Source organism: Lathamus discolor, chromosome 2, assembly GCF_037157495.1.
Source record: "Lathamus discolor isolate bLatDis1 chromosome 2, bLatDis1.hap1, whole genome shotgun sequence".
In the NCBI taxonomy this organism is placed as follows: domain Eukaryota; kingdom Metazoa; phylum Chordata; class Aves; order Psittaciformes; family Psittacidae; genus Lathamus; species Lathamus discolor.
In genome coordinates this window covers 41,196,667-41,211,591 of record NC_088885.1, presented here as the reverse complement: position 1 = coordinate 41,211,591, position 14,925 = coordinate 41,196,667, and the positions used below count along the sequence as shown (strand labels likewise).

Here is a 14,925-nt window from a genome sequence, read left to right as displayed (position 1 = left end):
TGTCCCCTCCTGACCTAAATTTCTGAGATTCTCGCTCTGCAGAATTTCCTCATAGACGGGTTTCAAGTATCTGTGCAGTAAGCAGAGAATGTCCAGTAGAGGGAGCAGTGCAATTACGTATATTTTACCGATAACCAAGAGTCACCCTGCATAAGGAGGCTTGTGTCATAATTCTTATAACTTAAAACAGCTTTTGTAATTCAGATATTATGATATGGAGCCTGGACTTTCTAAGAAGGAATAAAACAGAGGCTTTTTTATGTGATACTTTAGCACGCCTGCAGTTAACCAGAGCTTTAAATCAAATTTAGCCTGTGCATATTAAATACAATTTGCTGTATATTGAACTTAGCCCAAAACTTTAATTTCAGTTTCATATGTATGAGGCACTGCAGTCCCTAATTTGGACTGATACAAGCACACCTTCAATATAAAGCCCGGCTCAGTCACAAAAACAATAAACATTTTTATAACTCCAGACAAAGTCTCTTTTCAGGCTTACATTTTTTCTTAAGCCTTCTGTTACTTAAAATCAATACTATGTAATCTATAACATCAGTAGTGCATAAGTAGTTTCTGCTTACCAAAACATACAGCTTAACTTTGTTATTCTGCTATAAACATGTAAAGATCAACTTAATAGAATTACTGCATCAAAATCTTCCCTCTGCCCCTCAATACTATTTCTACTCACCCTAGCCTGCATAGTTCAACAGCAGCTAGTTCATCACTTGCACAGATCATAACAGCCCAACAGGCATTTCTTCTGACTTCTTCATTTTTAGAGTGCAGCAATTCAACGAGTGGTCCCAGTCCACCTGCATTTCTTAACTGCAAAAAAAAAGATGGTGTTGCCTCTTACATATTTCATTTATCCCAGCAAGAACTGCCTATGGAATTCACCTTCTGAAACATTCGAGCCTTGTAGACAAGCTATGCTGGGCTGCTAGAAAGACCATTTATGGGGATTCTGTGCTTCTGTGAACTTGGCATAGGCTAGAGCTGAAGCAAGATTCAGGAGTAGTACAAGGCACACATCCCTTCTGGCTCTGCCTTGCTTTTCAGTTATTAGATTGTGGTATGGAAACTGAAGAGACTATGCAACTCCAGACTGCCACAGAGAATTACACAGCTTTTTCTGTGTTCTGTTGCCTCCTAGCAACTAATTTACATGACAATTTATTTGAATTTGTATTGTATTGTACGTATGACAATCTTATTAACATCCTATTCTCTTGTGTACTACAGTATCTTTCCTACACACGCTGGAGGAAATATTGCTCATTTGGATTTTTGAAGAGAAAGACATTTTAAGGACACTGAAAGAGGTAGATTAATTATCTATGCCCCTTATTCATGTCCTAATTAGCAGTCTTGACCCATGAGAAAACCCCAGCTTAAGATCTATGAATGCACATAGGATCATCCTTACTTAGGAAAAGAAAATAGTGTGACCATTGATAAACAGTGAGAAGTTCAACTTGCTGGATGCCACTGATCAAGGGATTAATTATATTTTGAGTTTTGCCTGAATTACATTTACTCCATGTACATGCAGTATCTTATCAATCAAGGTCAGGCACTGCCATTCAGGCCTTGAAAATGGGCAATAGAACAATGCTGAGGGAGAGTAAAGAGGGCAGAACTACTCATCTTCAAAGTTCAGACGACAAGTGCAGCTGAAAAGCCATAATGTTTAATGCTCATAAACATGAGGATTAAGATATAGCCCTTGTGCAAACTCATCAAAGCCAGTGAAAAGCTGTAAAACATTAATTTGGTGCAAGCAAATGCAACAGTAAACATAGAAATTAAAGAAAACCCTTTCCAAGTTCTCATGACAAACTAAGCTAAATTCAGCTGAACAAACCTATGATAAAAGTGAAAAATTAGCCACTATATAGAAAGCCTGGGACTTTTAGGACAGACACAAAATACAAAGATTCTAGGTAAGTATTACAGCAACCTCAGGATCTAGAAATGTCATAAAATAACCGCAGCCCAGAAGAGCAGCTTTACCTCAGTCCTTGCATCAGCATCACAACCAAACACAGCCACAGCAAATGCTGCTTTGCTTTGCACTTGGCTGTTGGTCGAGTGCAACGGTTCTGCAAGCGCACTCATAATACCATGGTTCTGGATGTTTACACGTAATGGCTCTTGCATGGCCAGATTTGTTAGAACTGTAGCAGCATTAGCAATGGCTCCGTCTCGCTGAGCATACAAGGTATTTAATAATGGCTCAATTCCTTCAGCCTCAGCAACAGCACTAGCAAAATGAAGGAGTAAAAAAAAATCTTTGTTATTTTAGGACCATTGTTTCTTCTTAGTGTGCTATATGTATCAACTAAATTAGTATTACATATCAGTGTTTTTATATATATGTATGTGTGTGTATATATATACATATAATTTATATATGACTCGTGTGAAGTTCAAGAGGCACAATCTAAGCAGACAAAATCATAAACTTCTGGATTCTTTGACTTATTAGCACATGGATTCTTTCTGAGGTTTTGAACAAGTGAATTAAATCTTGCATCTTTTCAAAGGTGCAAAATTTCTGTATCTCTAGTTGCAGGCAAATGCCTCTGCAGACCCTTACCACTTCTCCCCATAACCATTCTAGCACTACTTCTAATAAGGATTACAGTGCATGGAATTTCATGCCATTGTTCTTTGTGCTGTCTCCATAAATTTCTGTGATCAGATATCTAGGTGGCATGAACACCAAGTTTCTGCCATTCTTAAAGAATAGGTGTACATGATGCAGTTCAGTGCAAAGTAGAAAATATTGAGCTGGCTTTATACGAGCTGATTTAGACAGCAGGAGTACAATGGACACATCAGCACAGAGTTCATGGCTGGCTATGACTATGGCTCCACATTAAGAGGTCTATCAGCAGCAGATCCAGTTGAAATATTCCCTCTGCTCCCAGCTGATACTGCAGCCGTAGCTGAAGGGTGCTGCCTCTCAACAGTGCTGGGACAAATGCTAGTGTGGCCAAGTTCTAAGCTAGATGTGCAACAACCTGCTTCCAGATAAAATTCGGGAAGATTGCTGGGGTTTTTTTAAGGATCATTTCACTGATTTAGGTTAGAGAGCAGCCAAGGAAAAAAAAACCCAACAGTTTATGAAGCACTACTAAGGAAACAGTAACTTCAGGCAGGAGACAGCAGAAGGTGCAGGCAGCTGCTCTATTAGAGGACACATTTGCAAATTACTGAAATCTGATGTGTTGCAGAACTAATAATCATGTGGGCCTACAGCTCAGTCACAGCAGAAGGAACTGGCCTAAGAGCACCTCATCTCAACACCACTATTCTGCTTCTGGCACTCACTGGGATAGTGCCTCTTCAAGGAAAAATAACAAAGTCAGCTTCAGGTATATATTTCTGGTTTACCGCCTCATTATGAATTCTTTGGTTTCTTTGCCATAGGCAAAAGAAACTACTGAAACCAACGCAGTTTACATTCTTTGAAGGGCTTAAAATATTCCATAACTTGAGACTTTTGTTCACCTTCTCGCCAAAACTTTGCTTACTTCTTTGCCTATACCATCTTACATTCGCTTCAGTGGTGCTTTTCCCAATGACATTAGAAACCAGCACACTGCAAAAACTGAATTGTCTTTCTGCTGAGCTCCTACATAAAATTCGATCAAATGATTTGAGGCATATGTCAAATTTAATATCTGCGTGTAGTAATTTTACATTAGGTTCATCTGTTTGTTAAACAAAAGTTGGCATTATTGTTAGCAATGGAAATGCACAGATAGCAATTTGAATTTTCTTTGCAACTGCTTTTTATACCTTCTTTTATACATTTTGTATATCAAAAACATGATAAACTCTCCCACCTCTCTACAAGCATACCTAAGCACTTGACCAAGAGAAGAGTGTACATTTTTTGTAAGTTTTGAAAATTTCTGTCAACACCTTAATAAGAGAAATCTGGATGTGAAAAATCTTACTTTTACTGTAACAGTGTTTTACTAAAATCTAACTGGCTTTTGGTAACTTTCGCAGTTGCAATATAAACACAAGCTTACAAGTATTACGTATACAAGAAAGAGTTAAGCAATCAAAGACTGTCAAGGCATTGATAAAAACAAAAACCTCTGGAAAGCCGGCAGTCGCACTCCCATGCAAGCAGGATAGAAAGCAGAATACATGCTAACACATGCCATACAATCCCATCTCATGAGCAACATAATGTCAATCTCACTGTGAACTCAGCACAAGTTTCTCCAAACCAGATTTTTTACTCCTGAGCCTACCTGCAATGAATCAGCAGAGGCTAATGGGGTTTGTTAGTCTGATCTCTGCCTCAGCTACAAGGCAATGGCAGCTCTAGCGCTGGAGCATGGGTATAAGGAAGTCTGGCAGCCAGGCAGCAGTTTCCAGTTTGGAAAACCAGAGAAAAGGCAGCAATCCAGGGACTGAAGGTGAATAGGGTTATTAGCTTGGGTGCAGCATAAAAGTATAGGGTCCATCTGGTGCTGATTGCTCCTGGAGCACCAGTAACTTTAATACAAGCACTTCAGTCTCTGTTCGGAAGTGAACCCCATGTTTTCAGATGTCCTGCACTACACTCCTCAGACTGTCTTCCATTAGCCCTTTATCTGGGTGGCCAGATAAAGAAGAGCTGAAAATGTTTTGTTGTTTTGGTTGGTGGTATTTTTATTTTACTTAGGTAAGGCCACCGAATTTCTCTGGTTAATACTTGTCTTCTCTTTCCCATAAAAATTTTATCCAGACATCCAGCTTCAGGGATGCTGTAGCTTTATCCAGGCTGCTGTATATGAAGAAATCCTGACATGTCAATTGCACATGTTAAGGATCAGCTATACACCACATATATCACAGGTTTACCAGAAATCATCACATGCATAGCACATGTAACAATGACAGGATGTACCTGCTGGCAAAACACGGGGAGAGACTTACCATACATGCACATTAAAGCATATCCATAAGCTTTTTTTCCCCCCAGATTATAGCACTGTACAGTATATACACACATATCTTATCAAGGGACAGAAAAAGAAAAAAAAAAAGAAAAAGAAAAAAAAAAATCAAAGCTTTTCCTGTACAATGGATACATCAAAATTCCAGGATTTACAGGACAGACAGATACACTACACAAGATGCATGGCTGCATCTCACAGGTGTAGTATATCCAATACTTCTGCAGTAAGTACAGGACTTACTCTTCCTATACTACACCTAATAACACATGATTTCTCCCATAGGAAATCCTAATAAACATATAGTCCCTAGCAGACTGATTCCAGGATGATACATGGAACTGAATGATGTAGCCAATCACATTAGAAGCAGATTCACTGCAATTTCCATAAAGCCAGCAAGTACACAAGTACTTAAAAAAAGAGCAAGGTGACAGCTTCTCGTGTGTTCAGAGTTGACCTCAGCGAGGTACAGAGCACAGCCAATTTTCTCAAGTGCCACTCAACTTCAAAAAGGTTGAGAACCACTGATTTAGAAGATCATACATATTTATTTCAATCCAGCCTTCTATTTCTGCACAGATTCATTTTGAATCACAGTTTAGTGATGGTTTAGTTTAATCAAGGGCACAATTACAAAGCAAAAAGAATTCATGTTAGAAGTGACGAAAGCGGGTAATAAGAGCTGAAGGTAACCAGTACCTTTGAGAATAAGATTTTAAGGGGGCATAAACACCTGAGAGCAATGCCGTGTCCTGGTAACAGAAATACATACAGAAGAGGTTATGAGGGAAGAACGGGGAATCCATAGTTCAACTCACTGCTACTCCTTAGCCTTCCAGAGAAGGCCTCCATAGCACTGTCACCCTGGGCCACAGAGCTCCAAGTGCTAAAGAAACAGCAGTACCCGACATCAGAATGGAGCTGAAAGAATTAATATGCTTAAGCTTTTGAGGTGCTGAAATACTACAACATTAAGATCTCATCATGAAGATCCTCATTCCCTTCCATCGTGGGCAGAGATACACATTGTGTAGATTCTTATTGCAAAGAAATAAAAGCCAGAGGAAGAAGCTTTTACCATCACTGTCTTTGCCTAATGTAGATGAGCACTTGCCTCTCCCTACCTGCAGAACACATTCTACCGAGACGGTGCACTTTGTCAGTGCTCCCACTACAGGACTACATCGGATTAGCTGACAAAAAAATTACACTATTTGATGTGAAAAAGGAATAAATTACATAAATACACAGTTTTTTTCCTCCACATTGTGTAAAGATTCAAAATACATCAAGTACCCTAATGGAGAGAAAAGATTAGGGAAAAGGAAAGAAGATAATGACAAGGGAAAAAAAAAAAAAGACCCATTTGCAGTATCACCATGGTTTTTTGAAAATTGGAAGCCATTTGAATTACAAACAAGCAAACAAGACAAACCAGACAAGATAGGTGTAGAAATTGCGGAGCTCAAGTTAAAGTTAAAATAATTCAAATGTTATGACTAATAAGCACATGGTTATGATTGTGAGAGTGTCTAACCTAATAGGGTTAGGCATTTACCTTAGCCAGGGTATACATGGTTCAGGTATCCTAATGATCTTAACCATGCTCTGTAGTGAAAGAGTGAAATTCTGATTACAACTGAATTCGAACTACTATATTCAGGAACAGCTAAATTATTTTTCTCAAGTGCCATTGAAAAGACAAATATTAAAAGGTCAGATAATGAATATTTAAATTATTAATTTTAAGTATACATTGTAACAAGCTAAGAGATTTTCTTGAAAGTTCGCTTAAGATCACTCAAGACTCAAAGAACAAATGCTGAGAGTTTGAGCCAAATGTTTCCTTTACTGGCTTCACTACAAAAATGAATTAAAAGTAGACAATAAAATAATTACCAGAAGTTTCACAATCCAGATGTTTTTAAACAGTTACTTTGGAGACGCATCTGAATTTCACTGAACTGAATATGTTGTTTCTCTAGTTGTCTGGGGTGCAATAGAAAAGCTCAGACATTGGTAAAATCATCAGTAAAAATTGATCCAAAACTCCGTGGGTTTTTATTTTATTTTTAGGACTGTAGGCTTTCTGGGGCAAGAACCACCTCTTCGTTGGCATCACAGTAAGCATAATAGTTCTGTCACCAACCAACCCTCCCAGCCACGGCAAGAAAGATAACAGTTATTTACTTAGTGCATAGAGAATGGACCAGCTAGCTTTTCCTCCTGAAGAGAAGGTCTAGTCTAATGGAGAAAGCAGTTATCCCTGTCCAAAGCACTGACAGAAACCACCGAGACCACCTTCAAGCCCTTAACTACATCTAAGGAATGAAAAGGAAGATATTTCTTGGGTTTTTTTCAAACTTCTGGTTATGATATTCTTTCTCAGTCAGAAATTACATAATAGAGTTGGATCAAAAATGCCTTGTGTGAAAAAGAAGTCATGCGATTTAACAGAGTTGACTTTAAAAAAATGTGTGTGTAATTAGATGCATAATTCCTATGCATAATTTACATGCAATTATGTATGAAAATGAGATATGCACAGGCATAAATGGCTAGCTAAGCACTCACACACAATCACAGTAATTTTGCACAGAAATTAAACATGCGGTTGCAAATACATTTGGAAAATGAAGTCCACAAGGAGTCCAACAGTCTTTGTGAGGAGGAGAAGTCTGAATTTTCTCAGAGCAGAAATTGTGTTAAATCCTCGGTCAGAAGGGGGGAGTAGCTTAGATTAATATTCTTCACTTGCCTTGTTATGCCATCAGAATAACCACATCCAACAAATGTCTTCTGCATTTACCAAAAATTTGACTTTGCGATTTAATTATTTCAAAAGCAATTGACTGTTTATACTGTATGCGGTCCCTTGTATTTTATTTGAAGATTAATATTACTTCCCTTTTCTTCACTATACCAAGGAAATTAATGTCAGTATGTTTATTCTGAGTAAGGGAATCTAGCACAGGAAACTCTGATCTACAATTTAGGGCCCCTTTGTGCTACAATAAAAATAGCGATGATATCAACAAGCTATATTAATTTTTAATTTCAGGAACTGAACCCTCTATTCCTATTTTTTAATGAGCAGTATCTTGTTAAAACATCAACAAACCCCAAAACTCAATAAACTCCACAGTCTGGAAGCAATAAAACCTTAAACTATCTGGATTAGCAGAGCCTGTAACACCTGACTCTCATTTAGCACTACAGGGATCTTCTGTCACTGAACCCATCTGACAAAGTAACACAGAACTCAGTTCTAAAAGTGGAGTATGCTTAATTTAAAATATTACAGTGGCATTGGTAATGAACTATTTGTGATATCTGAGCCTTTAACTTATAATATTATTTGCAACATTTATTAAGAATCTTTGACACTTCTGCTATTATGAGAAAGGCTTGAAATTCAGCAACAGAAACTCTTTTTCCCTTTAAAGATTCCAATAGCTTCTGCCAGGATAAGCTTATGAAAAAGATACCTTCCCCCTCCCTCTTTTTTTTCCAATCCAAGAAGTAGTGTATGAAAAATACAGTCACTCGGCACAAATGTTGAGAGTCTGTAACCCACACTGTGACAAAAGCAAAATAATAGGGAACATTCAGGAGCTGCCAGAGCAGCCTTCATGGAGGTGTAAGGGAAGGAAAGAAAAAGCTGAAGCAGGATCCTCACGGCTCATCTGAAGACAGGGACTGGGGAGACAGTGGCTCCTCTTCATTTTTGGAAGTACAAAAGAGCTGTGCCAAGTCAGTCTCTCTAAACATAGCACTAGGACTGTGAAACTTGACTCTATCTTTCACTTCTGGATAAGTCTTTTCTGGACAACTGTGAACTTATCTTCAGTGGCAGCAATCTGCTTTGCTTTGCTAAAGCCTCAACAAGGATTCGGGTGGAGAAACTTATGCTTTTAGTTTTCTCTCTCAAAAGTAAATCTCTAACAGAGTATATGTATACTACTATGTTAAGGTAAAATTACTGAGGTTGCAAGTCAAAAGGGTTAAAGTTACTTGTGAAAGTTTATTTTTACCCCCTTGTGTGTGTAACAGTCCAATTAGACAGCATGCCAGTCAGTGCACAGGTTAAATTCCCAGCAGGACAGAATTAAGTTTGCATGATCAGCTATAAACCTGCAATTCCCTTATATACACTTAAATAACTTCACACTACACTTAAGTAAGTTAAAGCATATACTTAAATAATTTACATGTAATTTAGAAATATGCTACAAAGAAAATACGCATGTACAAGCACCAATAGATTTGTCTGAAATTTACTCAAATGTAAAATAATCCTTGCTACTTTCAATTCATAAGAAGTATAATTAATCTCAGTGCATATAACCGGATGTCATTGTAGGGATACATGTTCAAAAGAAATCGTACTTGTGCCCCTCCCTTAAACACACTTTTCTCCACCAGGCTTAGGAAGTCTCCATCCAGGAAGAGAGGTTTCACCTCATCCCACAGAAATCTGCCATGGGAAGTTACAGGTGACAACACACATGGCGCCAAGTGAAATTCCAGCCTTCCACAGCTAAGATAAATAGTGATCATACTCCAAGGCTTAGAAGGTAGGAGAGTGCAAACACCTGAAAGATTTTACTGTATCGGTATAGAACATCTTCTTAGGTTCTCATGGACTTTAGGATGATGTGAAATGAGATTTGTGTTAGCTAGATCTCAATGTTCTAAGCTGGTCTGTGCCTTCAATATGAAACAAACAGGAAAATGCATATTTTTTTGTTTGTTTGTTTTTTTTGGGGTTGTTTTTTTTTTTTTTGTGAAAGAAGGGTTGTAATGAGAACAAAATGCAGTTACAGAGAGTCCACAGCAGGACTTTTCTATATAGCCATACTGTCACAGATCCAAGAAAGAAAACCAACAGTTGGCTGAGTGGAACATTTTGCAGCTGCCAGCAAGGCATGATTTTGGGTACTGTCCATGGGTTGCGCATCAGTCATCTGATGTGATGTTAATGTCACAGTGGGAACCCATTTCTGAATGACATCCCAGCAGCAGGCCTTGATTCAGCTTTTCTGCCAAGGGAGAAATTTACCATAAAACAGTTTTCAATGGAAGTCAATATGTAATTTGTAAGGAAAAGCTTGTGAGCTCTTGGGTAATGACTGCATTAGCTTTTTTTCTTTGGAAAGCACCCATTGCATTGTGGATATACAGTAAAAGACAGTCAAAGGAGGATTCTGTTCATGCCATGAGTTAATGTATTTGTGAAGGGCTCAAAAGAATGGGTGCTAATGTGAAAAATAACAAACACAAACCACAAAAGCCACAAAATCCCTTTACCTTGCAGCACAGTGGCTCAAAAATATGATTCTGTCACTAGGGGTCAGTATTAAAGCATATTACCTTTACACAATACAGCTAGCGGCATTCTATTGTTGATTCCCCCCTTCAGAAACACAAACTTTAATAATAAACAACTATTAAGCCATAAAAAGGACAAAACCCATACAATGGGCTATTTCATATTTCCGTTCTTAACTGTAGCTTTCATGTACCAGAAATTTTGGTTCCTGTTCTCACAATTTAACACATATATTCACGCAAATGCATTATCTTATGTAATACCGACGCTTCAATATTGATCCATTTATGCGAATTAGGTTCCATCTACAGTCTCAAAAGAAAAAAGCTGTGATTAAGTTTCCCATTTTCTAATAGGGAAGATTACTACCTAGTGATATTATTACCTAATGGTAACAATCATTACTTCCTAACGACCATAACAAAATTTGAAATGTAAGAAAACTGGAGAGTCTTTAAATTTATTCCTTGACAGCTACACCTGTCTTAAAAAGAATAAAAATCTGTTGTGGATACCGAAAACCTCAATTTAAGAAGGTGAAAGACTCTCACTACACATGAGCATTATCCGCATGGAACAGACTGAGGATATGTTATTTTGAGTCATTAGATCAGTATCTGAATTTCAGTTTGGGATAGATGCAACACCCACTGAAGTCAAGGGACTGACTCACTTTCTTATTACTGGGCACTGCTCACAACCAGTGAGTTCCCAACCTATCTTCCCATCCCCAGCCTACTCCCTTGGAAATCTTGATACATTTAAGAAAGCATGTATTCTGATACTGCGATGATGCCTGTAACTGCCTATGTAGACGTACTTTTGCTTATTGAAATAGGTCCACTGATTCTTGGAAAGAAGTAAAGAATTAGAAAATTAAACAACTATTTAAATATATAATATGTAATATATAAATAAATCAAGCCTGCCTCGGCTTTGCAGTTTTTTGGATGGTACTTTGCTATCTCGAATCCAGATATAATATTTAGAAATAGGTAATGTGACACTAATGATAAACCCCAGGAGAAATATTCTGCCAGATCATAAGTCTGTCATGTACCACAATTTCCTGCAGCCCCTAATGCAGCTGAACCAAAAACTTCCCTTTCCTTCTTCCCCCAGACCAAACTCTAACTGAATGCTATAAATTTTGCACTTAAAGTAAACAATTTAAGACAAATATTATTGAAACTGTTGATTAGTTTTCATGTCCAGTACAAAGCTCTAAATTTCAGAGCATATGTTTTTCTTTAGTGGTAACTCCATTAGGTGCCTAGAATTCAGACATTGCCAGATTTATGAAGACAGCTATTAGAAATGGCATTTGTGCTATGACAATACTGAAGAAAAGAGCTAGTCAAATTAATGTCTAACTGGTACACTTAAGAGCTTATTTCTATGTGTTACTTCTAACTAATATAATATTTATATTTAACATGATTAGCTTATCCTAAATACAGGAAAAGCAAAAATAATTGATTATACTTTAAATGGGAAAAAATAGGCAGAGTGTGAAGTAAAACGTTTGCCCTGTAGTGAGTTGTGCAGCACAGAAGGATCTGTTTTTCCGACCAATAGATGGCACTGCTGTTTCTTTGTTTGCGCGTAATTTTTCAATTCGCTCGTCATGTACGTTATTGAAGTGACTATGCCTACATTTCCCGGTGCTTGGACACATCAAAACCAGACAGATTTCGGAGATTCTTTAAAATGGCATTCTGCTGTCCAAATAACTGTATACAGTTTTCAATGAAGCAGGTTAGTGTTCTGGATTAAAAAATGGGAAATGGATGCAAAACCTAGCTGAACATAATTCTCTTCTTCTCGGAAACAAATTCTGACATATATCAAGGGTGGTGTTGGAGTTACACAAGAGAGACGTAACAAAATAATTTCTTTGTTGTATGTTAGAATAAGTACGTGGGGTTTTAAACTGCAATATGCTCCGCAATTTTATTTTTATTTAGCCTAATTATGAATAAGCTTATGGAGAATTTATTGTTTAAAAATTCTGTCATTACTTTCAGATACATCCTGATAAAAGCATCATCTGTGGTGTCAGTCTGTAAACTAATGAGGCTTTTGACCACTATACTTTCTTCTGTGTGCTACTGAAGCATGACACACCACCAGCTCTGCAGCAAAAAAAAATTGAATGCTGAAATATTTTAGAAGTTACCTGTAGTAATTTTATGTGTTCCAGTAGATATCATATTGAAAATCTGTGTTTTCCAGTACACCTGAAAACTCAAACAGTTTGTATAGGACCCATGTTCTCTTCTGCTCTAGATCTTTGGCTAGAATACCATGGGGGTCAGAGTCATTCAGGAATTTATTTATTTTTGCCAAATCGTGGTTGCTTGGGGACTTGTGTGAAATGACAAGCTGGTCTCCGTCCCGTTTGTCATGAACAGGTGTTCTAATTACAAAACCTCCACCATATTTGACACCTTTATTAGCTGTCTCAGTTGAGAAACAAAGGATTGATTGGGTAGAGGTATAGAACTAGCCTTTCATTGCTGTGGGGAAGCACCTAAAGGTCAAGGTTAATATGCATTAGTGGGGGGTAGTATTGCCCATTGCCTGTGCTGTTCTTGTGTTATTAATCAATGGAAGACTTTATCCTTAGGAGCTAGCTATTGTGGGAGCCTTAATGACACAGTGCGGTTTAACTTTTTTTTTTTAACTTTTTTTTTCCATATTACAGGAAACACAGACAATGCTTCTTGACCAAATATTCCTAACAAGAACAACAAATCTCCAGCAAAAATAGCAATGTTTCATACTCTCCTTACATTCTATGTACTGTTCAAAAATGAAAGGGCAAGGTACACATTCTTCAATTGATACAGTATATGCAAAAATGCTCATGAAATGAAATATGGCAGAAGACATGTAGATGAGTTCAACAAGATTGAATTTTTGGGTGGTAAAAAGTAAAAACATTCATAGTAAATAGTCTTCCTCTTTACTGTAGTCATTTTGTTCTTGCCACATAAGGTCTACCTGCTACTACTAGCTTTATGATTTAATATTCTTGGAAGGTTTATAACCAGAATCTAATATATAACCAATAAAAGGACACTAGTCTCATTAGTCTCATTTGGGACTAGAGTACTGTCAACATAATTACACAGCAAAGTCACGTTATTATAAAAGCATATCAGTGTCTTCATTATATATACACTTATTTTCAGTGGTTTACAAGACACTCAGAGAAAATATTCCAGGATGAAATATGATTATGGTAACTCAATCTGGAATCCATTTTCTCCAAACTATTTTTTTTCCTATTATGCGAATGTAAAATAAATATGGGCCAGATAGTCAGTGAGCTGGAACTGTACCAATTTGTATCAGCCGAGGGTTCAACTCTATATATTCATTCATAGATCCTAGTCACACTTGGACCCTTCTATGACTTATTAATGGTTTTGATTTAGAAACGAAGCTTTGAAGTAATTATATAGTCACATGGCATTCATCCAATATACATATTTATGTAAATTATTGCTTCCTGATTTTCACAGAAGACCTGTGATTAGATTATCTGGTTCTTCCATATTGTACTTGGAGCTGGATTGCAAAGAGAGAGCAGTATATGTAAGCCACCTTTACAATTTCTTGACTCTGCTCAGCAAGAAACAAATACGGACTTCATTATAATGCAGAGGAACAGAGGCAGCTATTTCCCTGCCTGAGGTCTCAGAGAATTGTTCTAGCAGTTGAGCTAAACAATGTGCTGACTATCTCCTTGGCAAAAGAAACTGAATGAGTTGGCATAAGCTGCTATACCAACTCAAAACTCTCCAGAGATTTCCTTTTCACAATGTGAAGCCTCAAAGGGCTGCACTACGAAAAACAGCTGTAGCAGAGCTGAAAGTTTGACCCCTAAACTCCAGTACTGTGCTCTTTTTATGTGTGTATGACTCCCACTGACACCAACTGAAGAGTCATGCACATGAGAAGAGCAGAATATCAGGCAGAAAAATCTACTATGTGAATCTGAGAACAAGAGTTTTATTCTCTTGTGTAAAATTATGGCTCCATCTGGTAATAGTAACTGAATACTGGTGACTGTAATAGCTGAATCTATAAATTGAAACAAATAATTTCTTTGGTGAGTTATTTTACTTTTTCACTTCAAAGAATGCCTGTGAACGGATTACAACTTCCTTAAGTATATTCCAGGAAACTTTTAAGGAATTTTATTTTATGGTTTGTTAGTTACATGTGATTGCTCATATACGTCAGACTGCTCTGCTTCTTTTCTCCAAACAGAACTTTTAATAGAGTTCGGATAACAGAACTTTGCAACTGACAGTAGAATTTAGCTGATACAATTATTTTGGAACGTATAGTCAGCTAACCATCCTTTGTTAGTTATTCTGGATACTGAAGTTACACTTTTCTTTTAGAGCATGCACTATGAGCTTTCTCTATTACTTGGGAAGCAGTAAAAAAAGGAAGAGAAAGACAATGTCAATATTCAGAATATCTGAGTGCTATCTCCATCAAAGACTGGGTTTAAATTAGTCAAAAAAGCTGCATGAACCATCAAATTTTAAAGGATACCTTACTGATTTTGATTTTTCAAAAAATATCCCACATCGAATGCCT

General features: G+C 37.3%; 1 protein-coding gene across 2 annotated transcripts in view; it reads right to left on the bottom strand.

Annotated features, from left to right (window-relative positions):
* ARMC3 (armadillo repeat containing 3) overlaps positions 1-14,925 on the bottom strand; it is a 58,178-nt gene that overhangs the window by 16,356 nt on the left and 26,897 nt on the right. For both annotated transcript variants that reach the window (XM_065666562.1, XM_065666563.1), the window contains exons 12-13: positions 2,020-2,269; positions 695-831 (exon numbers count right to left, since the gene is read on the bottom strand). In XM_065666562.1, coding sequence (XP_065522634.1) covers positions 695-831; positions 2,020-2,269 — 387 coding nt within the window. The remainder of the gene's footprint in view (positions 1-694; positions 832-2,019; positions 2,270-14,925) is intronic.